The sequence below is a fragment of the Ceratotherium simum genome, chromosome 7, assembly GCF_057802395.1.
Source record: "Ceratotherium simum simum isolate JZ-2026a chromosome 7, ASM5780239v1, whole genome shotgun sequence".
Taxonomy (NCBI): domain Eukaryota; kingdom Metazoa; phylum Chordata; class Mammalia; order Perissodactyla; family Rhinocerotidae; genus Ceratotherium; species Ceratotherium simum.
The window spans coordinates 1668625-1694153 of record NC_141906.1 but is presented as its reverse complement, the minus strand read 5'-3'; the positions used below and the strand labels follow the sequence as shown (position 1 = coordinate 1694153).

Here is a 25529-nt window from a genome sequence, read left to right as displayed (position 1 = left end):
AATTAAGTGTAATGGGATGTTAAACAGGACTTTTTCTACTGCCTCTGAGTTTTGATAGAAACATCAATGGTTGAGAATAAGAGGTGTCAGGTAATGTTCTATTCTAAAGCAAGGTGCTATGATCTGGGCAGAACATACAGTCCAAAACTGGTTCAGTGCACATTAGCCTTTCACCCACACCCAGTTTATATGAGAAAATGGGAAGAATTCTCAGACGTTGAAATGGGTGCTTGATAATACTATAGGTCTGCAGGCCCCTATCCTCAGAGATTTTGATTCTGAAGGTCTGGACCCCCAGAAATCTACACTAACCAGTATTGCTAGCGACTCCAATTATAAGAACTCTGAGGAATTTGGAAAGTGTGTGGTCTGTGGATCAGACTTTGGAAAACACTGAACTAAAGTGATGAGAGCAGAGGGGAAAGGAAGGACCAGATACTTAAAATATTCTAAAAGGAGAACTGATTTGGTGACTGAATAAATGGGATAGGGGTTACAGAGAGTAGGCGAGAATAAGTCTCAGATGTCAAATATGGATAAAGAAGAGGAACATGACACTATTAAGAGAAAATGAAATTCGAAAGGAGGAAAGGGAAGCAGAGATGTGGGAAAATATGAAGGGTCCTAATACTTACGTAAAATTTTTTTAAGAAACATCTTTCAAGGTGTAACTGATCCCTAAGCTAAGAAGCCCATTCTCAGGCTTTAGACAAAGGTAACTGAGGCTCAACTTCAGCACTGGGTGGGGCGGTTTCTAGAGATCTTTTTATTTTGTAATTAATAAAGGAAAAGGAAGCATTTTAAAAATTTTGACTTGGGGTCCAGAACTAACATTTATGATTATTATAATAATAATATCCATTATCCAAGACAATACCACATAGACCGAGAATTCGAAGGAATTGAGGGGCTATCCTGGTCAGGTCCCCACTTTATAGGTGAATGAAGCGAGACAAGAGAGATGAAGTGGGCTGGTCAGAATCACAAAGCTACGAGGTGGTCCAGGGAGGACTAAACCCATAGTGTCTGACTTTCAGCCCAACATCTTCTCAATTAGATTGGAAAACTATAACACAAATTATTTTGTGTAACTTGAAGATTAAAAATAGAATCAACATTTTAGTCTCACTGATTATAATTTGACACATAACCTTAGTGACTTAAAACACTTTGATATGAACATAAATGTTTTTTTATACCATTGTGTTAAAATAATCACTAAATAGCTTCATACTATTGCAAATTCTCCCGAGGTACTGAAAAGCTCATATGTCAACCACAAAACGAAGAAATAACAAAGAGAACATTGCTGGTCTTTAAGGCTGTCAATCCTAAGCTTATAACTGCACTCCTTTTAAAAATAATAATAAAGAGTGATTGCTGTAATGCTTTGATGGAAATGTGCTGGGTTGTGATAAAATTTAGATCATTTTAACATGTAAGGGCTATAACTCAGTGCAACTTTATTGCTTACAGGCAATTCCTCCTGTTGCATAAATTATTATGAGCATATTTCCTCAAGATAAATAATATGGACAATGATAATTTTTCAAAGTGTAAGACATCTGTAGTTGGCAGTTAACATACTGATGCTAACCATCAAAATCTGTAAAATTCAGAATTTTGTCTTTTAATTGGATTATAGTGCTGGCTCGAGGATGGATGTGACTATACAAACATAAATTATGTCAATTTCAGTTTCAATTTTCTGAATTGGTAATGTCTCATTCCAAGAATAATACAACAAGAGAAATCCACCAAACTGGCATCTGTGCGAGGGCAGAGACCACGCGTGTCCTTAAAGCTGATCACAGTGCCTGGCATATGATAGGAGATTAAAGGTAATTTTGAATAAACAGATATGCGAATAAAATGTCAAATATGACCATCTTAAAAATTAATAATAAGGCCATCATGAAAAATGTTTCAAATTTAATATATGGCAGTATAGGGGATTTAAAAGATCTTCTTAGTGAGTGGCTAAAGACAATACATTACACCTTGGTTAAGAAAATAAGAAATAAATCTAAAAGAAATACAAATTTCCTAGCATTTCTCAAATTTTATCACAGCTTTTGTTCTGTTCAAGCATATAATTGCCTAGGAAATTTTACTAACAAGATGCAGTTTTATATCATCTATAAGCCCTGTGAGCTTACTAGCAGTATTTCCATTGAAATTCTACTAAGATCTATAAATATTACCTTTAAATTTTACCAGAGTTATAAAAAACAAATCTCTCAGGTAGTATCCACATTAGGCAGGATAAAAAGATATTCCAAAATATAATAACTTCTTTTAAAAATAAAATTTCTACAAACAAAAGTGCATCTGTTTATTTTTTCAAGACATTTTATATGTAAAGAAATCAAATTTAGATCGACTATGCAATGACACTCATATGGGACTGATTTAGAGAGGGATGTCATAGACTTTCCCCTTCTTGGTCAATAAGCACCAAGCTAAAAAGATTTTTTATAAAAAAACAAAAACAAAATTTAAAAATAGCAATAATAACATCAATAGTGAGAAGGAGGAGAAAATGAAGGAGCCGTGTTCCATCCAAGGATCACAGTCATAAACACCAAGACACATGAGGACTAAGGCAGGGGCCTGAGCTCTGGTCCTGGATCCCACATTAACCAGATATCTGACCACTGGTAGATCACTTAGTCTCTGGTGGCCTTGGAATTTCTTATAATAATAATATCATCATCACCACCACTACTATTCAAGACAGGTTTGAAGTAGATGCTGTTTAGAGTCCTTCCTTCTCTGAAAGCACATGACTTCCAGGACTATTTAGTCACATAAACTCATTTTACAGTGAGGAAATTGAGGACTATCTGCCCAGGGAACTTGCTCATTGTAGCCTCATTAAGCATACATATGCATGATAGTATTCCTACTGTGAATGTAAAAAATAAGTGTGTGAGTGTGTGTGTGTGTTTATGTGTATATATATATATATACACACATATATATGTGTATATATATACATATACATATATACATATATATATGTGTGTATATATATACATATACATATATACATATATATATGTGTGTATATATATACATATACATATATACATATATATATATGTGTATATATATACATATATATATGTGTATATATATATATATACACATAAACACACACACACACATGCACACACAAATATTTTTTTCTGTGAAATATTCCACTTATCAGAGGGTAGGGGCAAGAAGGCAGCCCATGGCCGCAGTTCAGTTTGGGGAAAATTTCATAGGCTAATGCTCATCATTTCCCAGTTGACTGTAACAGGGACTGTCACCATGCTTCACAATTACAAATCTATTTTCCCAGACACCTCAAGTGGTGTCTTCCAATGTTATCCGGACCAAAAGTAAGATCCACGTAGAGAACTGGAGGAAAGGGCTTTCCCCTCCATGATTCTTAACATAGTAAGAACAGAGATAAGAAGTTTCATTCATCAATCCACATACTATGCAATTACACAAGGACAATTTTCTATTTGATGTTGACATTTATAATGGTGTTATCTATATGTGTGACTTAACAGTCCAATGCATGGCAAACAGTCCTTTTTATATTACATACCTGCTAGAGTTTGTCACTGTGCTTTAGTCTAACTCTTAGCCTCCTAAACTTCAAGACTTGACCAAGGAGATGATTTTCAATCTCTCTGATTACCTGGTGAAGCGCTGTGTGTTTACCTGTCTGTCTTTCTGTCTGCTGTACCTAGCATTTCACGGCTTCACTTGTTCGCTGTATTTAATGGTGTCCTTAAAGCAGAGTTTGTTTAACCTAGCCTAGATTAATATTGGCCAGTTAACACTCTATTTCCAGCAAGACCTAAGTTGGGGGGGGCGGGGAAGTAGATGCAAAATATCATAACTGAAAGATTATCATTTAAATAAGGAAGACAGTAAAGATTACCAGATAAGTAATAGAAATGAATGAAGCAAGCTAGAGCTAGTGTCAGGGCTGCTATTGGGAATGGTGGAAAATAGAGCAAACTGGAGGGTATATGTTCCATCTGAAGTGTATGTATTCTATCTGAAGGGTACATGTTCCATCTGAAGGGTGTATGTTCCATCTGGAGGGTATATGTTCCATCTGGAGAGTATATGTTCCATCTGGAGGGTACGTATTCTATCTGAAGGGTACATGTTCCATCTGAAGGGTGTATGTTCCATCTGGAGGGTATATGTTCCATCTGGAGGGTGTATGTTCCATCTGGAGGGTATATGTTCCATCTAAAGGGTATATGTTCCATCCAAAGGGGGAATCAGTTCCTGCACGATTGGTGTCGTGAGACAATGAAGGTCTAGTGCTGACCATCTTCTGCGTTTTATCAAGGAAAGCCAGAAATATGTAATTTTTGTGTGAAATTTTCCTATCTCTATAGGCTCACAACCAATTCAAAAAAAATTGTAATAATGTGCAGGCCAAACAAAATGTGTTGTCCCCAGTTTTTAGTCTCTATAATCTAACCTTTGTGTGTAGATGTTTGTGTGTGTGTGTGAGGCTTTAATTAGTTTATGAATTTAACACTAAAGGCCAGATCCTATATATCCATATTCTTTCAAAACTAAAGCAAAATCAATATTAAATGGTGGCCTGAAAAAAAAATCTTTGATTCAGCTGGTTTGCCTGCAAGATGTCCAAAATATCTTTTGGAAAGAAGCATCTCTGATTTTGAGGTTTATGATTTTTATAATTGTTTATGATTTTCAGATCACTTGGTAATGACATCATTGATTTACCTTCATCCACTCATGGTCAGGTGCACATCACAGAAAAAATATTTAAAAGAAATATGTGCAAGCATTTGCTCTATTGAATAAGAATAAGATGAGTGACACCAAATGAGACATAACTGAACTAATGAGGCATGATATGTTTACCATATTCTTTGTGAGTTGTCGGCTTGCTACTTTAAGTGCTAGTTCTACTATTTTAGTGTATAATAGGCTATGTCTTGATTCATAGCTTTTGTTAAAATCATATTATACTGCTTAGGAGAAGAGAGAAAAATGTCTCTAGAAGCTGCTGTCACATGAGGATATTTGCTATTTATAATGAAATATGGTTGTGTATTAAAAAATAACAAGTTACACAGGCACTTGAGACGCTCCAGAAGGGATAAACATATTTGAAAGTATATACCCAGAGTGAGGTAAGCTCTAAAAACCTTGGTCCTTACTGCTTTCTAAAGAACGAAACGTAGCTTCGCAGTCAGTGAGAACCTCTAGTTTCCAGACTTTCTGCTCTTTTGCCTCCATGTGTCATGGATCTTGTTCCTCAGGTAAAGGCAAGCTGCACCCACACAAAGGCAAACAATCCTCTTTTGCATGGGGATCCTCCCCTTCTCCAGCCCTCCTGCCTTTCTCCTCCCCCACTCCATCCTCTTTCCTTCCTTTCTAAAACAAATCAAACCTTTTCTTGTAAATAGAGATTTTTCAAGTCAAACTTACTACAGTTTTTTTTTTAATTAGCCCCTGCTTCCTCGCCCCAGCTCTCCTCTCTGGAGACAACAAGGACACAGAGTTTGCAGCTTCATCCCCCCACCCAATTTCCTGACATTCCTGGCCAGAGTAGGAGGGAAACCTCAGTGGGCTCAGACCAGAGCAGCACTAGCTTCAGGACCCACTGAGCCCAGGGAGAGCCCTGGGCATGATGAGCATGTTCATTGAGCTATACACCACCTTTGCAAACACCTGCCATTTGGACCGAGGCCATTCATCAGCTCTCCCACTGACAGCCTTCCCTCACTGCTTCCCTCTGAAGCAGCCACTTAGTCATTCCTTACCCATCATTTTGATTGTCTGGTTTTTTTTTTTTTTTTAGTTTGTTTTATAGTACTTTTTAAAAACAGCTTATTGAGAAATAATTGACATACAATATTATAAAATATTGTACAACTGACAGACACACACTTAAAGTGTAAAATCTGATAAGTTTTGAAAGGTGAATATACCTGTGAAAGCATGACAACAATCAAGATAATGAACATATCCATATCCATCACCCCAAGAACCACCCCAAAGCTTCTTTGTGCCCCTTAATGTCCCTCCTTCCTCTCCCTCCCCATCCTCCTTTCTCCAAGCAAACACTGATCCACTTTCTATCACTCTAGAATAGTTGGAATTTTCTAAAGTTTTATATAAATGGAATCAAACAATGTATACTCTTTTTGTTTTACTCCTTCTTTTCGATATAATTACTTTGAGATTCATCCATATTGTTGTGCGCATCAAGAGTTTATTCCTTTTTCTTGCTGGTTAATATTTAATCACATAGACATGTTACCACACAAAACTGGAGTTCTCTGCCCAATATGCTTAAACAAGCCTATTAATTATGGCATCAGCCTTTGGGAAAAGAGATCAGCTTTATTCTGTGAGACAGATCTGCAGGGAGAACAGGGGGCACGTGCCCTCAGATCTGTCTCTCTGATTCAGGATTTGGGGCGAAATTTAAGAGGTTAGGGAGAACACGCTGGCACATGGTAATGCTGGTGGGACAGGTTTTGATTGGTGGGCTTCAAGCATTAATGGTAAGGTTTTAAATATTTATGACAGGGTTCTAAATATTTATGGTGATGTTCAAAACTTTTATGATAGGGTTCTAAACATTTTTGATGAAGCGGAGAAGGAATTTTAACACCGGATCTTCCTGAATGAGGGACTCCGCACTTCTGATAAGAGTCCAACTTTCCAGTTCCAGTCATGTCCTGGTCCTTGGGTTCCCTGGGAAGGAGGATCTTTTGGTTCCATGGTAGTTTCAGGTCACGATTTCTTCTTTTGCACACGCCCTGGCTACATGACTCTGCAGATTTTCTTAAAGACAATTCTTAATCACTCTGTTGATAAGAGATGGAGTCAGTTGAACTGGTCCTGGAGGGCCCTTGGTTACAGATACACCATAATTTATCTGTCTTTTCACCTATAGATGGACTCTTGCGTTGTTTCCAGTTTTTACTTTTGGCTTCAGGAATAATGCTGCTATGAACATTTGTGTACAAGTCTTTGTAAGAACAAATGCTTCCATTTCTCTTGAGTAACTTTCTAGGAGTAGAATGGCTGGGTAATACGGTAGATACATTTAATATTTTAGGAAAGTACCCACTGTTGTCCAAAGTTACCGAACCACTTTATATTTCTACCCACTGAGTATGAGAGCTTCAGTTGCTCCATATCCTCACCAACACTTGGTACGTTCAGTCACTTCCACATTAGACATTCTACTGCATATGCAGTGGTACTTCTTTGTGGGTTTATTTTACATTCTCCTAATGACTAATGATGTTGAACATTTTTTCATATGCCAATTATATATCTTCCTTGCTACAGTATTGGTCCAAATAATTTATCTGCCCATGTTTTCTTGAGTTGTATGCATATATTTTGCAAATACACGTTATTTGCAAATATTTTTTCCTTGGGTGCAGCTTGTCTCTTCATTCTCTTAACAATGTCGTTCAAAGAGCAGAAATTCTTAATTTTAACGAGGTCCAATTTATCAATTTATATTTTTTGGATCATGCTTTTGTTGTCATACTTAAGAAAGTTTTGCTTAATACAAGATCATTAATATTTTCTCCATAAATATTTTCATTTAAAATATTTACAGTTTTTGGTTTTACATTTAGGTGTATGATCCATTTTGAGTTAATTTCTATAAATGGTATGAGGTATGGATCAAAGTTCAATTTTTTTGCATATGGATATCCAATTGTCCCATCACCATTTGTCAAAAAAAATCCTTTCTCCTTTGAATTTCCCTTGCAGTTTCACCAAAATTCTACTGACCATATGTGTTCGGGGTTATTTCTGGATGCTCTATTCTGTTGCATTGATCTAACTGCCTACTTTGGTTCCAATAACACACTGTTTTTATTACTGTAGTTTTATAATAAGTCTTGAGGTCAGGTAAAATAGGTCTTCCAACTTTGTTCTTCTTTTTCAAAATTGTTTTGACTATTTTAGGTCCTTTGCATTTCTACATGAATTTTAAAATCAGCTTGATGATTTTTATAAAAGAAACCTGCTGGGGTTTGATTGAGATTGCACTATATCTATGGATCACTTTGAGGGGAATGTACATCATAATGACATTGAGTCTTCCAATCCACGAACACAGTATATGTCTGCACTTATTTAGGTCTTCGTTATTTCATTCAGCACTGTTTTATAGTTTTCAGTCACAAGTCTTGCACATATATTTTATCTGATTTATTCTTAAGTATTTCATACTTTTGATGTTATTGTAAATGCCATTTTTTAATTTCAATATCCAATTTGTTTGTTGTTAGTATATAGGAATACAACTAACATATGTATACTGAGCTCAAGACCTCAGACTTGCTAACCTCATTTATTAGTTCTAGAAATTTTTTGTAGATTTTATAGAATTTTCTACATAGACAATCATGTCATCTGAAAATAAAGACAATTTTATGTCTTCAATTCCTATCTAGATGCCTTTTATTTCTTTCCCTTACCTTGTTACACTGGCTAAAAGTTTCCACGTATGCTGAACAGGAATGGTGGGAGTGGACAACCTTGCCTTGTTCCTGACCTTAGGGAGGAAGCATTCAGGCTTTCACCACTAAATATGATGTTATCTGTAGGTTTTTCATAGATGCCCTTTGTCATATTGACAACATTCCTTTGTATTCAACTTTCTGACAGTTTTTATTAGGAATGGATGTTGACTTTCGTTAAATGCTTTTTATATATCTATTTAGATGTTCATATCATCTTTCCTTTTTATTCTGCCAATATGGTGACTTACACTGATTGATTTTCAAATGTTAAACCAACTTAGCTTTCCTGGAATAAACTCCAGTTGGTCATAATATACTATCTCGTTTAGATATTGTTTGATTCAATTGGCTAAACTTTTGTTAAGAATTTTTTGCATTTATGTTCATGAGGAATATTGGTCTGGGATTTCTTTTCCTGTAATCTCTGTCTGGTTTTTGTTATCAGGGTAAAGCTGGCCTCATAGAATGAGTTGCAAAGTATTTCCTCTTCTATTTTCTGGATGAGATTGTGTAGAACTGGTACTATCGTTTCCTCAAGTGTTTGGTAGAATTCCCCAGTAAAGCTAGTGAAACCATCTGGGCCTGGAGTTTTCTTTGTGGGAAGGTTTTCAACTAAAAACTCAATTTTTTTAAGAGATATAGGACTATTCAGGTTACCTATTTCTTCTTGAGTAGATATTGATAGTTTATGCTTTTTAAGGATTGGTCCTTATCATCTAAGTTGACAAATTTATTGGCACATAGTTGTTCAAAATATTCCTTTATTATCCCTTTAATAACAGTGTGATATCACCTCTCTCATTCCTGATACTGGTAATTTGTGTCCTCTTTCTTTATTTCCTGAACAGTCTGGTCAGAGATTTATCAGTTTCTTTGATATTTTCAAAAAAATCGATTTTTGGTTTCATTGATTTTCTCTGTTTTCCATTTCATCGATTTCTGCTCTTTTATTATTCCCTTTTTTCTGCTTACTTTTTGATTTGCTTTTCTTACTCTAGTTTCATAAAATGGAAGCTGAGGTCATCGATTTGATCTTTTCTTATTAGGCATTTATATAAATTTTCTTCCGGGAACTTCTTTAGGAACATCCTACAAATTTTAACGTATTGTGTTTTCATTTTCATTCAGTTCAAAATATTTGCTAATTTCCATTTGGATGTCTTCTTTGATCCGTGGGTTATTTAGAAATGTGTTACTTAGTGTCCAAATACGTTGGGGTTTTCCAGAAAGCTTTCTGCTATTGATTTCTAATTTAACTCCCTTATGGTTAGAGAACATATTTTATAATACCTAAATTCTGTTAAATATATTGAGACTTGTTTTATAGCCAGAATATAGTCTATTTTGGTTAGCACTCTGTGCGCTTGAAATGAATATGTCTTCTGCTGCTGTTGGGTGCATTATTCTATAAATATCAACTAGTTGGTTGATGGTGTTCTAATTTTCTGTGTCCTTACAGATTTGTTTCCACTTGTTCTATTAATTATTGAAACAGGATATTGTTATTGCTGACTATAGCTATAGATTTTTCTTTCTCGTTGCAGTTCTATCAGCTTTCACTTCATGTATTTTGAAGCTGTGTTAAGGAGTGAACAAATGTATAGGTTTGTTATGTCTGCTTGATGAATTAACTCCTTAATCATTATGAAATGATCCTCCTATTCCTGGTAATATTCTTTGCACTGAAGTCTACTTTGTCTGATACTAATTTAGCTTTCTAGCTTTCTTTGAATTAGTATTATCATTGCATACATTTTCCATGCATTTACTTTTAACCTATTTGTGTCTTATATTTAAAGTGGTTTTTTTGAAGGTTAGCATATAGATGGATCTTGCTTTTTTATCTAATCTTACAATACCTGACTTTTAAATGGGATGTTTAGATTATTTATATCTAATGTGATTATTGACACAGTTAGGTTGAAATTTACCTTCTTGTTATTTATTTTCTCTTTGTCCTATCTGTTCTTTGTTCCCCTTTCCCTCTTTATCTGTCTTATCTTGGATTAATTGAGAATTTTTTTAAGATTTCATTTTATCTACTTTTTTGGCTTGTTACCATAACTCTTTGCTATGCTATTTTAGTGGGTGCTTTAGGGTCTGTCCATATAGGTCTTTAACTTATCAGTCTACTTTCAGTTGATATCACACCATTTGACAAGTACAGTATAAGAACCTGTCTTCCATTTCTCTCTAATTGGCATTGGGCTATTGTCTTCACGCATTTTACTTCCACATGTTATCATTTCCATAATATATTTTTTTTGCTTTAAATAATAAATTATATGTTAAAAAGACGTAAATAGTAAGAAATAAGGTGTTCATATTACCTGTGTACTTACTATTCCCAGTGCTCTTCATTTCTACCTGGTATCATTTTTCTTCTACTTGAAGGACTTCCTCTAACATTGTTTGTTGCACAGATCTGCTGATGATAAATTCTTTCAGTTTGTGAATATGTGAAGTTTTTATTGTGCCTTAATATTTGAAAGATATTTTCATTGGGAAAAGATTTCTATACTGACAGCTTTTTTCTTTCAGTATTTTAGAGATGTTCTCCCACTGCCTTCTCATTTGCATTATTGCTGACAAGAAACCTGCTGTCAGTCTTATCTGTGTTCCTCTTCTACATACTGTGTCTTTTCTCCATGTCTGCTTTTAAGATTTTCTCTTTCTCACTAATTTTAAGCTATTTTATTATGATTTTCCTCGGTTTCACTTCTTCGTGTTTCTTGTGCTTGGAATTTGTTGAACTTCTTGGATCTGTGATCACAGTTCTCACAAAATTTGAAATTTTTCAGACATCATTTCTTCCAATATTTTTCTGTTCCCTGCTTCTTCCCTTCAGAGACTCTAATTACTCAGAGATTAGGCTATATCAAGTTTCTCACATCTCACTTATGCTCTGTCCATTTTGTTTTCAATATTTTTTCTCTCTTGCTTTCACTGTGATTAGTTTCTATTGCTAGCTCTTCAAGTTCACTAATATTTTCTTCCACAATGTCTACTCTGCCATTAGTCACATTAAGTATATTTTTCATTTCATACATTGCAGTTTTCATTTCTAGAAATTTGATTTGAGTCTTTTTATGTCTCCTATGTCTCTACTTAATATGTTTAACCTTTCCTCTAGCTTCTTGAATATATGGAATACAGTTATAATAACTGCTTTAATATCTTGTCTATTAAGTCTATAATCCATGTCATTTCTGGGTCAGTTACAATTGATTGGTTTTTCTCTTTGCTAGAATCATGGACTAAATGAGGTGAAGTACCTGTGGCTCCATAGTCCATGATTCGGCCTTGTCATTATCATTTCAAATTGATTCTTGAGGGGCCGGCCCCATGGCTTAGTGGTTAAGTGCGCGCGCTCCGCTGCTGGTGGCCCAGGTTCGGATCCCGGGCGCACACCGACGCACCGCTTCTCAGGCCATGCTGAGGCCGCGTCCCACGTACAGCAACTAGAAGGATTTGCATCTGTGACATACAGCTATCTACTGGGGCTTTGGGGGAAAAAAATAAATAAATAAAACATTTAAAAAAAAATATTGATTCTTGATATGTCTCCAGTTTACAGCACTGATTCTGCTCCAGAAACCCTCTTACCCACTCCACATACAGCACCACGTCAAACTGAGAATTGCTTTGGGTTTGTTTGCTCTTCCTTGGGAACTATGTATTTAGGTCCCTACTAGCACTGGCCAGTTTGCATGCTGCCAAGCTACTGCCTCCCTCTCCCTTCTGCCTGGGCTTATCAATTAACGTACCTTACTCATCCACCGAGATATCTGCTACCACATTTGGCACTCAATGGCAATTGTCTGACTGGACTTTGACCTATAGGCAGTGTAGTGTTATGCCTAAGAGTGAGTTACAAAGTCTGGCTGCTTGGGTTTGCATTCCTGCCCAACCACCTAGTACATATGACTTTGAGTAAATGATTGACTTCTCTGTACTTCAATGTCCTCATATGTAAAAATAACAATGATACATACCTTATCAGGTTGTTGAAAGGATTAAATGTGATAATACAATATAAAGAAATTAGAATAGTGTCTGGCTCAGAAATCTTTTTTGTTAGAGTAGGAGGTACAGCCAGGATTTACACCTAGAAATCTGACTCTGTAGATCCCATTCTTAACCACTATGTGATATTCTGATTCCTGTTGGACAAGCTGTTTTGCACGCTAGAGAAAACTTCCTTTCTGTATTTGTGGCTGGGTTACCTTCTCTGCTGCCCACGTGCCCCAGTTCTCGCGTCAGCCCCAAGTGCATCCTAACTGCCTACCAAGCCAGCAGGTGGCTAAGAGCTGTCTACGTCCTGAAGCACAGCAGGTTGTTTCTGGCAACACTAGGTGAAAGCAGAAGCTAAATGAGCAAGAAAAAGAAAGCATCTAGGCAACAATATTTCCAGAACATTGGAGAGAAATCAACTTTCTTCCTCATTGCTAAATTTTTTTTAGTTTTTAATTTTAATTTTATCTTCTTAAGTCTGAAAAAACAAACAAGAAGGACACTTTTGGTGCCTTACAAGCCAGCGATTTTTTGTCTCCTTGATTTTGCTTTCACAGTTCAATATTTCACGTTTAGAAGACAGAGAAAAGGTGAGGAATACGCACAGAACACCGAATTGTTTAATCAGCAATCAAAATGAATATAAAGAAATGAGTTCCAAACTACAGAGGAAAGCAGCAGCTTGTCTACAACACAGGTACACGCTGAAGGCCAACAGTTACTTTTAAAAATATCTAAGAAATGCTACCAAGTTAAGTGGCATACATTTTCAAGCTTATTTTCGATTAGAAAAATTAACATTGATATTATGAACACAAATTTAAACACCTAATGAACATTCCATCTGAGCCAGAAGGCATCATGATTTGACTGCTCAGAAATCTTGAAATTAGCATTTATTATTTTGAGCTAAATCGTTCGTAAGCATTACCTTTTCTGCAGGATTACTTTATATCCATCTAGTGATGGTCCCTCAGCAGCCTTGACTCTGATTGGATGACCAACAGCCAGGCAGCCCTGAGTTATTGCTCGGCTCAGGATCATTCCAGTCTTCCCATGAAGAGAGAGGGGGGAGAAAGGTCTAAATAAGTTAAAAGAACCAGAAAATTCAACAACGTGTCACAAATAGTGAGGTCATTATGCCTGGATAACCCCGGATATTAACAGTTGCCGAAAGTGAAACACTACCCACAACTTAGCAGTCGGCGAGCCCTGCTCAGAACCAGTGATCTCCTGTCCGACAAGGGTGACATTTCACAGTTCAGCGCAAAATAAAACAAACCTTGATATCTTCATTTGTCCTTTTTCTCTGTGCATATTTCACAGTGCGGCGATTTTGGGTCCATCACGTGTCACTTGTTACAGTTATAACTACGGAGCTTATTTGAAAGATGTACGCACACAAAAAAAATGCAGTGAACGGAAAAGACTGAAACAAATACTTAACCTTTGTACCAATTTAAAGTTTTCCTCTGCGTCTAAATACCACAGGTTAAACATGTCAAGGTGATTTGTGAACTGCTTTTGTTTTAAATGTTAGGATTCTCTGATAAGGAATGGATTGGGAATACTTTTTGAATGGCCATTTAACAATCTTCTTACTTAGAGAATCAACACAACATTTTAAATAAGTGACAACCGACTGAGGAATTTATTTACGCATATTGAGGATTTTTGGCCTGCAAAATTCTCTATCTTACTAGGTAAAAAGATTTATTTTGAAAAAAGGAGAGACGGTTCAATCTAAAACGATTTTCAAATTTGTTTTCTTTTTAGCATGTAACTTTTATTTCTCATATTTTTGTTGTATGGAAAAGAAATATACGATGACTTAAGAAAAGTATTCTTTAAAAATTTTGTTTCTAATAAGCACTGAATGGAATACTCACTTGAACATGCTTGTCTATACAGAAAGGAAACTGCTTGGGGTGAAGAAAAAGAATCAACATTATACAAGCCATTTCTGTATACCAGATTCTATGTTTGAACTTCACACATGCTTTCCCATTTCTTAATCTCCACAGCAACTGTGCAAGGCAGGTCTGATTAACTTCATCTTATAGACAAGGACAGTGGTTCAGCCGAGTAACTTTCCCAGGGTCACACAAGAGAGTCCCGTCCCGATCTATCTAACTCCAAAACCCACACTCTTCAGTAAACATTTCAACTATTTTTGAGGCAATTTTAGACAAGCAAAGGTTTTTGACATCATGAAATTCTAGAAACAGATATGATGGAATTACAGAATATGGGATCTAGGAAAGGAACTTTCATATCAGCTGGTCCAACTCTTTTCAGATGAGAAGCCTAAGGCCCAGGTACAGTATGTGGCTTCCCTGAGGTCACACAGGCATTGAATGGCAGTGCTAAAACTAGATCACTGCCACCACGCTCACAAACTGGTCAATGTGGAGCAGTGTTTTATGTTACAGGGAAAAGGCCTAGGTTTTGAAGCAGACAGACCAAGAATCCTTCCTCTGTCACTTATGAGCCTCAGTTTGCTTGGCTGTAAAATGAAAATCTGCACATTTTATAAGATTAAATGAGATAATAAACGTGTATAAGATGCATAACATATAGCAGATGTTGTTATTGAATCAGAAACAAAATACAACTTTAAAAGGGCTGGTAGGGCCGGCCCCGTGGCTTAGCGGTTAAGTGCACGCACTCCGCTGCTGGCGGCCCGGGTTCGATCCCGGGCGTGCACCCACGCACCGCTTCTCCGGCCATGCTGAGGCCGTGTCCCACATACAGCAACTAGAAGGATGTGCAGCTATGACATGCAACTATCTACTGGGGCTTTGGGGGTGAAAAAATAAATAAATAAAATCTTTAAAAGGGCTGGTAGTTAATAGAGTCTCCAGGTTGGAAGAAGATTTAAGAAATGTCTCATCTAACCTCATTCTGCCTTGGTATATGAAACAAATAATCTCTCTTAGTACCCCAGTATCTTAATTACTGTATAGGTTTGTTTTCAACTCTCAGAGAATCAAAGAACAATAGCTAAGGGCAATCCAAACGGCATTTGAGAAAATAGTTTCAACCCCCTGTCCCCCAAGCTTGTAGCAGCAAACTTGCCTGGGTGACTCTGCACCCTGGAAGTGCTAGAAAGAAGACAAATAGTCTATGGGGAGGAGGCAAAGGGAGACAAGACACAAGAAGGGTAGATACCAGCTGCACCATCTCTTTCCAGACACAAATATTCGGTGGCAATTACAAGACATATTTCAGTAGTAAGAGGAAAGGGAAGGGCAATTATATGTTCTCAACTTAAATCAGACCCAAATGTATAATAATACAGTAAAAAAATTAAATACACAGGTATGAAATGAGTTCGGTATTGTTCACATTTTATACTAAGGGGTTTCTTCTAAAACTGTCCTTACAAGACCATACGCCACCATAACGTGGTGCTAATCCACCAGGTTCTGTGAAGCCCAACAGTGAAGGATAAGGTGCAGAAGCAAATAACATTCAGACAAATCTCTTGAAAATGGCGGGTCTGTGGCCCATACCAAGGCTCTACGCTGGGTTTAAATACACTCTGGAGTGTGAACTAAGCAGCGCATCTAAAAGTGAACAACCGCTGACGTGGCAGCCTACAGAAGTCCTCTCCACTAAACAACACTGAGAACAGAGAAGCAGTGTTTGCAACAGCCAACCATTTATCTCGCTTTCACTTGCGTGCCTGTGTGCATGATGACGCTAGGAGCTGGAGCCGAGGAGTCACTCAGGGGGAGCAGACACTCGTGGGTACCTTCGTGATCAGCCACACGCTGGCTGCAGGCCACAGGGTGGACGGCACCGCCTGACTGCCGCTGCTCACGTCACTCCTCGAGGAACTCCGCTTTCCAATGGAAACAGAGGCATGAAGGACCATGTTGGGATCCACCTACACCGTGAAGAGAGGTATGTGTTTTTAACTATAGTCTGAAAGTTAAACAGATTGCTAACCTACCTCTACACACTCACTCAAAATAAGTTATGCTATAACATGTTTCTGATTGTGAAGACTTCTTTTGAAACAGTAGTGCTCAATCCCATTTAATTAAATTCAATTAATAATTTTGAGCACTGATTCTGATATGCAAGGCCCTAGATGGCGTGGTGCAGGATGTCATAAAATATTTTTCCTGCCCTAAAGAAACTTACAACAGTAGAGGCAATAACTCATGCACACACACACACAATTTCATGTTAAGCTCCTTATAGATGATTAAACAGTAAAAGGAAAACGAAGAATGGTAGGCTCATTTCTGCCGAAGCAACAAATAGTGGAGCATCTTGAAAGAGGTAATGTCTGAACCAGGCCTTGAAGGATGAAGACATTTTGAGAGGAACAGTGAAGAATAAAAAGGTATTCCAAGCACGGGCAAGGCAGTATACAATCAATGTGTCTCAGGATTTGTTGGTAGGCTAAAAGGTAAATTTGGCCAAACCTAGAAGGAGTCAAGTGTAAGGCTATGGAGTTAGGTGTCAGCAGAGAGCCAGCGAGAGCGTTCAAGCAGGTGGGACTGGATTACAACAGGTTACTATTTGGTAAGGTTGATCTGGCAAGGGTAGACATAACAGATTGCACAGCGGAGACGTGAGAGGCAGTGAGAACAGGTGGGAGTCCTCACAATCTCCTAAGAACAAAGGATATGAGCTGAGACTTCAGTGGTAGTTGTGGGAATGGACGGGAGGGGGCCAAGCGGGGAGACAGTGGCCACAGCTCCTGTGTTTAGTATCAGATTACACAGGTCAAGGCACTGTGCACCTTCCAGCGTTTTGCACTTAGACTTGATTGTCAAATTAACAGGCATTCACATCACCTGTGGGAATTCCACCACTTCATATTCAATAAACTTTATCTCCTAATTTACATGATCACTTTCCCGAGTAATCATGCTAAGTTTTTAGGTATCAATATTTATTTGTATAGGATTATGAGAGTATGTCTATTTATCCTTTAAACCCAATAAACGACATTGATTCAATAACAATTTAAATTCCTTTCTAATATTAAAAAGTCTATTCTAAATCTTTGCTAATACAAAATATTTGTTGAGTAGCAAATGATTTTTAAAAAAAACAAAAATTTAACGTAATTTAACAGGTAATATTTTACAATGTGATCAGGCACTAATAAATGGGTACAACCAATATATTTGGTAATTATTCTGTAATGGAAGATAGTCACTTCTCAAGAGAAGGAAATGTCATATGACTCCTATATGTGAAAGTAAAATTTAAAAAATACAGCAACACCGCCACATAAGCAGATGTGACTTACAGCTCTTTGACTGTGTCTTCCCCAGTTAGGCAGTAGTGACTGGATTCTGGAGACCCCCACAGCTTCTGAACAATGATAAATTATATTCTACTAATCCGTCTGCCGCAGGACTCAGCATTTAAAGTAGCACTCTTACTCACCCTCCTAACTCCCAGTTGCCATCACACTCAAAACTCTCCTCTGCAACTGGGAGGAAGATTGTTTTGACTGGAATTAGTCAGACAGAAGAACCGTACTGCCAACTGCTTCTTTGTACAGCACCTGCTGCCAGCCTAAATTCTTGTTATCTCACAACACGGTTTAATCTTTTAACAGTTGGCTTATTGGTGAAGAACGGAGGGGTCCTTTGTGTCTGTCTTGGGCTGGCACCCAGTATTCATTCCATGCTGTTCTCCGAGAGATGTTTTGCTGGACAGCTCCCAAGTGACTCTACTTGGACCAGACAGAGACAGGCCCACTAACTCAGCTTCATTTCGTGTTATTAAAAAAAAAATCCTGCCAAGCCTGGGGTTCTAATATACTTAAAATTGATAATGGCCATAAAATTTCTCTTCGTAACTTCTTCTTTTTTCTTTTTTTTTTTTTTTTTTTTTTAGTTTTTTTTTTTTTTTTTTTTTTTAAAGATTTTATTTATTTTATTTTTTCCCCCCAAAGCCCCAGTGGATAGTTGTGTGTCGTAGCTGCACATCCTTCTAGTTGCTGTATGTGGGACTCGGCCTCAGGATGAACGGAGAAGTGGTGCCTCGATGCGCACCCGGGATCCGAACCCGGGCCGCCAGCATCGCAGCGCGCGCACTTAACCGCCAAGCCACAGGGCCGGCCCATCTTCTTTTTTCTTTTTAATTTAATCTGATAGCTTAGCTTTAGACCAAACATTTATAGAGGTGGGGAAGATAAAAACTGTGAAACCCGGAATTCAGAAAAGAAAAGTGCTCTTACAACCTGCAACATAATATGCCGTGTGTGTGTCTGTGTGCACGCACGTGTGCCCAGGTGCATGCACGGGCAGGTGTATAAAAGCATTTATGTTGAGACTGGTCTCTAAATACATATCATCATACACGTCATTAGAAAACCTTTTTAAGTCCTGTTGAGAATCAGAAACAGAAATTCTCTTTTATTCTCTTGCATACCTATATACATATCTCCCTTTAAACGACCACTATGATTTTGCTTCTCTGAATAAACTGTGCTGATGTAGAAGCTGCCAGTGATAAAAACGATGCATGCACATGCTGGGCCAGTTAAAACTTCCTGCTTAATTTTCTTTTTCCAAATCACTAATTTCAATATTCCTGTGCAAATTCAAAATAATAAGGGAACCACTTATGGTCTCTTCTTGCAGATCTACTGAGGAAAAAAATACAAGACAAAATTTTCCTTGAAAGAAGACACTCATAGATCAAAACCTTCATTCTAAACAAATTGTTTGCTTTTCTACATAGAAATTTTATAAGATTTTTCACAGTTGATAGTCAATTTAGGGCCAAGTGAAATAATTTGATACACAAATTAAAATCACAACTATAAGAAACGTTCTAAACTCTCCTTCCTCATGTCCCCGATGTTCACTCTTACAGTTTACATTCTCTAAATCCATAGCTGATCAATCCACTCAGCTCCAAGGCCAAGAATTAGGAAAGTTTGAAAGCAGAAAATATTAGTGAGTACATAATCATGCAAGCAAGCAAGGGAAATATCTAAGACTAGTTATGCAGTCCTCACATGGCTTCCAACTGTTGCTCTCAAAATAAGGAAGGGAGTTGGGATTTTCTTTATAGTCCTATGTCCTATTCTAATGGCAATCAGTTCAAAATTTAAATTAAAATTTTGTATATTCCCAAATATGAGTTATTCGTAGAAAATACTATTTCTCAGTGTCTTGCTCTCCAAAGAAATAGGACAGTAAAGAATCATTTGCCTTTTCCCAGCTCCTTTGTGACATGCAGAACAATACATTCTGCTAGCACCCATGACTGCTGAATTTACAAGTTAACGTATAACAAGCATATGCCATAGTTCTAAAATCATAACTTGGTGTTTTTCTTGCTGTTTCCATACTGAAAGTTGTCACCAATGTCCTCCTGATGTTTGATCATACTAAAAGGCTAGGATCAAAATAAGTTTCCTTTTCATTTGGGCAGAATACATGATCTGCCAAACACTGGAGTCAATTTTTCTGCTATATTTTCGCATAACCAGGCATTCCTCAAACTATTCTTCTTATGAAATGCTTTTTCTTTTATATTAACTACCATGAAGTTTAAATCTCATCCATTTCCTGGAAACATATAATTTTATTGCCCTTAAACTGAGGCGATCTAAAAATGTTGCCAATTTAAGTAACAATAGAGAACTGTTGAAAGATGTAGTCGCCAAATTGTCCATTTGTGTTAGATTCCAAATCTTTTTTTCCAATGGATAAAAGAGCAACAGGTTGTAATTGTCGGGGTTGTATCTGTCTCCCACATTACTAATAGGGATTATATGTTCCAAACGTTTCTCCATAGGAAAGGTTTTACTTGTCAATAAGAGATTTAAAAGAACAGTCAGGGGTGGGCACTGACACCTCTCTCTCAAGCCCATTTTAAAGCGTTTGCATCAAGAATATCGGCTTTTGCCTCCCTCCTCTCTACGCTGTTGTAATCCTCTTAGTATCTTCTTTACCACAATGAGTATCAAGATCCTACAATAAAATGCCCTGTGGACAACCATCACCTCTGCCTACATCTCCCTTTAAAAGTGCTCCTTTTCAGGTGATTAAATTACTATTTCCAAGACACTGATCACCTCCCTGTACATAATTGGAGACATTTTTCTGAAAAGATTTTAAAGGTTTCACAGCTAAGGGAAGGCCATTTTTCTTTGAAAGCTTCTCTTTACTAGCCAGTTTATCAAATCTTTGCTTTCTTATACTATTTTGCTTGGACTGAAATTTTATTCAAAATAAATTTCTTCTTCTAATAATACAATAGAGTACAAACTTTTATTTCAAATGAGTGTTTTATCACTTCCATTGAATCATTAGAACCAATTAATAATGATGAAATAACTGTGGATTGTTATTCTCTCATTTTTCAACATTAGAAAATACAGTTTTCTTTTAAAGTCCTACTTTGGCCTAAAATCAAAGAAAGAAGCCTCCTTTGGGTTCTTTTCTTGTGATAACTCTTTGATATCCAATTTTTTTTTCAGGTTTGAGCTGGTTCTGTTGAAAGAGTTAGTTACCTAGTGAATTCAATTCCATTTAGCTAACTCTGGGCATCTAGATATTGCAGCCGTGACAAGGATGATCAGGATGCCCTTTGCCCTCCAGGAGCTTCTAATCCAGCATGGAGGATAAGACAAGGACCTCCTGAGGTATCTTCCTAACAGAAGGATCACATCAGATCTTGCCTCTGAATGAATATTTCCAATGGTTCCTTGTTTTCTGCAGAACAACATCCAGAATCCCTAACATTGAGTGAAGACCCTTTATGATCTGATCCCAAGTTTCTCAGTGGAATCTACCATTCTCTCCTTTCTACCCCAATGTGACCTGAAATATGCCCAAACGTGGAGCACTGATTGACTTCAAATCACACAAAAAACGTAAGAGAAACAGCATCGAGTTCAGTATTGTTATAAATGGCACAGAATGGATGCAATGGGGGATCAAGGCCCAAAGCATCACATCTGGTGTGGGGGTTGGGGTGGGGTAAGGAAAGAGTCCATGAAGCAGGCACAAATCAGAGAAGGCTAGAATGATGGGCAGGATTTCAACAAGCATTTATTGAATGCCAACTATATGCCAGACATTGTGCTAGGATATGGCACAAGGGTGACAGAGAAGGCTGGGGGGTGGTGACAAAGAAAGAGAGGTTGAATTCCAGGCAGAGGGATCCACATGGGCACAATAACAGATATCATAGAGTGCTTTCAGAAAACAAAGAATGAACAATCTGGCTTGGCTAACACAGAAAGAACATATTATAGAACAGTGAGCCTTGAAAGACAGGTTATAGCTAAATTTAAAAAATCATTCCTCAAAAATGTATTGTGCACTTGCCCTATGTTCAAGACTTTGTGCTAGCACTCAGGAATAAAAGATGAGTAAGATATAATATCTGTGTCCAAAGATATCTCAATTCAGTGGAGGAGAAAGACACAAAAGCAAACGCCTACACCAAAACACAAACTCTAAAAACAGTTTTCACAGGACAAAAAGAGTTCTGAGAACACAAAACATTTTGAGGTTAATCCCCTCTCTGGAGGATATGAGAAGGCTTCATGGAGGAAGAGGAAGTTGAATGAAGCCTTAAAAGGCAAGGAATGGTGATGGTGGGGGTATAATTCTGGCAAAGAACAACATGCTATGGCACAGGTATACCAAAGTGAAGGCATGTAATGCGACATAATTTCTGAGCTCTGACTGTAGTGTAGGGCAAAAAGAAGATCGAGAAGAGGAGAAGATTAGAAAGGCAAGTTGAGAGTGGGGGAAGACTGGAAGAGAATTATGGACATCAATGAAGGCCAGATGAGGATATACAACTTCAGTAGACAATGGCCAGGCATACAAGTTTTTTGAGCAAGAAAATCATGTTACAGCAAAAACCTAAAGAAGGAATGCCAACAGGATCAGAACTATGGTAAATAAATCTTAACATCAGATGAATATAAAATATAAGAGGCATTAATTCTTAGTACACCATTCAACTTACATTACACCACTTAGACACCATTCAACTTTATTTTCTAAATTTGTTCAAAAATAGACAAGATTAGAAATAATTATTTTATTCTATTTTTATAATTTTACTATTTAGATTGATATGTGCCTTGAAACTAATATTTTCAGTATAAATTTTGACATAATAGACTGAATGGGCAGCATGGAGAAACGCAAAAAGAGCAGGTTGGGACAACGTGTCTTTTGCATTGTCTCTTGGAAAGAAAGGGCCCAGACCAGTTGACAGAAAGTTCTACTTTCTTTGGGCATCTCTTTCTCTGTGGGTGTTTTTTGGTTTTGATTTCATGAGTTCAAAAACTAAAGCTTATGCAGCTAAAATGATCAACAACCCTACACAGTTTCCCAGCTGAGAAAAACAAAAGAATCATTCCTTCTTTGGAGACATGTTTAAAATGCCTGTCATAGCTCAGCTGGAGAAAAATTCTGTACTGGTATGATAAATTTCTAAGTGTAAATTAATAAGTAGACCTTCTGGATTGGGTTGTCATGAGTTGGGTTTTCTAAAGAACTCCTGTTCCTTAGATACATTGATCCATAGAGCCAATAAACAGATGCAATCCTAAAGTACAGAGAGATAACAGCCACCTGAAAGACTTGCTGAAACAACTCCAACTTATTAATACAATTGGTATAAAGAAAATATGCTAGACAATAGTACCTGGATAACATAATTCAGGTAGAATTTTTTCAAGTAGGAATGCTATACATTGGTTCAGTTTTAAAGTATTTAATTAATTAATAGTAAGTAAAGATAATACTTGCCCCAACATTTGTAAAATAATTTATAGTTTTCAAAAACTTTCACAAATATCCACTCAGTTACCATGTGTTGACTGAGTGTCCAATACAATAAAATACCCTTATTAAGTACAACAAATAATTCTGACCTTGTTCTGTAGGAAATGGTCTCCCAAGTCCACCTTTTCAAATTGATCAGGTATTTCTTGACTGGTGCCGTTGAAATTAATTGGAAATCCCTCACAAACTTCCCAACTAAGAAAAGTAAAACATTTAATTATTTTTGTTAGAATAAAATGTATTTAATTATAATACTCTTTAATCTACTGGTATAATAATTTATGCATCTTACACTCTACTAGTGAGAGAAAAACCAATTTACAGTTCATAATCTTTTTAAACAGAAATTTGTAAAGTGCTTTGGCATCTATAATTGGGAAAGAGAAGGCTTTAAATTTTTACCTTGCAATTATTTATGATATTGAGGGATTCCATGCCTAATTAATTATTAATAGAACAAAGAAAAGAAAAATGATTTTTAATCTTACAGAATCACTCATGGTGGAGACCATCTGCATTGTTAAATGTATATTCTAAAGACACCAGACCATGAATAATAAAGGATCTTTTTGTGCTTACAATGGTTGTGTTAAGTGTGTTAGTTTGGTATTTATAAGAGAGTCTTAAGAGGCAGCACAGTCTAGTGGGCAAATGGACCAACCACCAAGTGGAGAGGTCGGGTTTCATTCTTAGTTCAGCCAAATTACTTATTTTAAAAGTAAGCCAATCTCTACCTAAAGAAAATTACTTGCTCAACACTGATAGGTTAAGACATAGCATACAGCATGCTATTCAACAGAAACCAGTTCTGGGACTGGTAACAGTATTTTTTTTCCAAAACTCTGTGAAATATAAATAAGAATATAATTATTAAGATTTCAAATGATCCACTTTAGAGTATAGAAAGAAAATGCAAATGGAAACAAAAAATTAAGTAAACTATCTTCAAATTAGTTTGTGTTCAGTAAGGGTAGTTTCACACTGTTATACTTAGGGACGTAGATCTAACATGAATCCATTCAATAAAACAGTATTCATTGCACCTGGGGAAGTAAAATTAAGAAGGAATATACGAATTAAAAATTAAACTCCTAGCTAAAAACTGAAGGGAACGAGTTTAGGCAAATTTAACAGATTGAAGAAAGATTATTGCAATGAAATAAACTTTCTCATAAATGGGAATGCCTATAAGAAAGAATGCTGATGAGTTATTTTCTATCTATAAAGAAAAAGAGAACAAGACAAAACAGACTCAGATCTTCCTGGAAAGTGCAGGCAGTCACTGGGGGGTGGAATCGTTGTTTAAATAACTACCAAGGAAGACCAGGGAGTTTGTCTTTCTACACATATTTAGCAACAGGTTGACACTGGCTAGACTGAGTGACCTCATCAGACTGCTCTTGGTTCTCTGATTCTAGCCCACACTTCGGCCTTTTCACCTGTACGTTAAAGAAAGTTGTAACTTGTTAAATTACAAAATATTAAAGCTATATGGGTCCTTATAGATAGATCACCCAATCCAATGTAGTATCAGTATCCTGCTGCAATGTCCAATATGGTAGCCACTAGCCACATATGCCTATTTAAACTAAAATTAATTTAATTTAAACAAAATTAAAAATTCTGTTTCTCAGTCACATTAGTCACATTTCAAGTGCTCAATAGTCACAAAGTATGTTTCCACCATCACAGGAAGTTCTATTAGACTGTGCCGGATGGTGGTTAAGCCCTCAGTTCTCAAGAAAGACAATCTGGGTTAGAAGCTGGGCTCTATCTGCAGCAGCTCTGTGACTGGGAACTTACTTCTGTGGCTCAGTTTCTGTCTCTGTAGAATGGAGTAATAACAGGATAATAGGTACTGATGGGATTAAAATAATTTTTTTGAATATTAAATAGGTTCTTACCCAATTCATTTAGAACTGTGCCTGGCCTATGGTCAACATTCAGTAAATGCTGGGTTTTCATTATTTACAGATAAGAAATTGACACCCATCTGCTTCTGGACAATGGTGAGCAGAGACGAGCTGGATGCCAACATCTTCTGATTCCTGCTCTTCTTCTCACTATCCCACCACACCTCCAGCATATTGCTTTTGTTTTCAATATAGCATCATCAAATGAGTCTTAAGTATGAATACTCATATGAGAAAACATA

General features: G+C 36.8%; 1 protein-coding gene across 1 annotated transcript in view; it reads right to left on the bottom strand.

The window, feature by feature from the left end:
- The window catches only part of DCDC1 (doublecortin domain containing 1), a 392270-nt gene that overhangs the window by 170745 nt on the left and 195996 nt on the right, over positions 1-25529 (bottom strand). Inside the window, exons 13-15 of the mRNA XM_087433962.1 lie at positions 23464-23569; positions 16330-16464; positions 13504-13622 (exon numbers count right to left, since the gene is read on the bottom strand). Of these exons, the coding sequence (XP_087290088.1) occupies positions 13504-13622; positions 16330-16464; positions 23464-23569 (360 nt within the window). The remainder of the gene's footprint in view (positions 1-13503; positions 13623-16329; positions 16465-23463; positions 23570-25529) is intronic.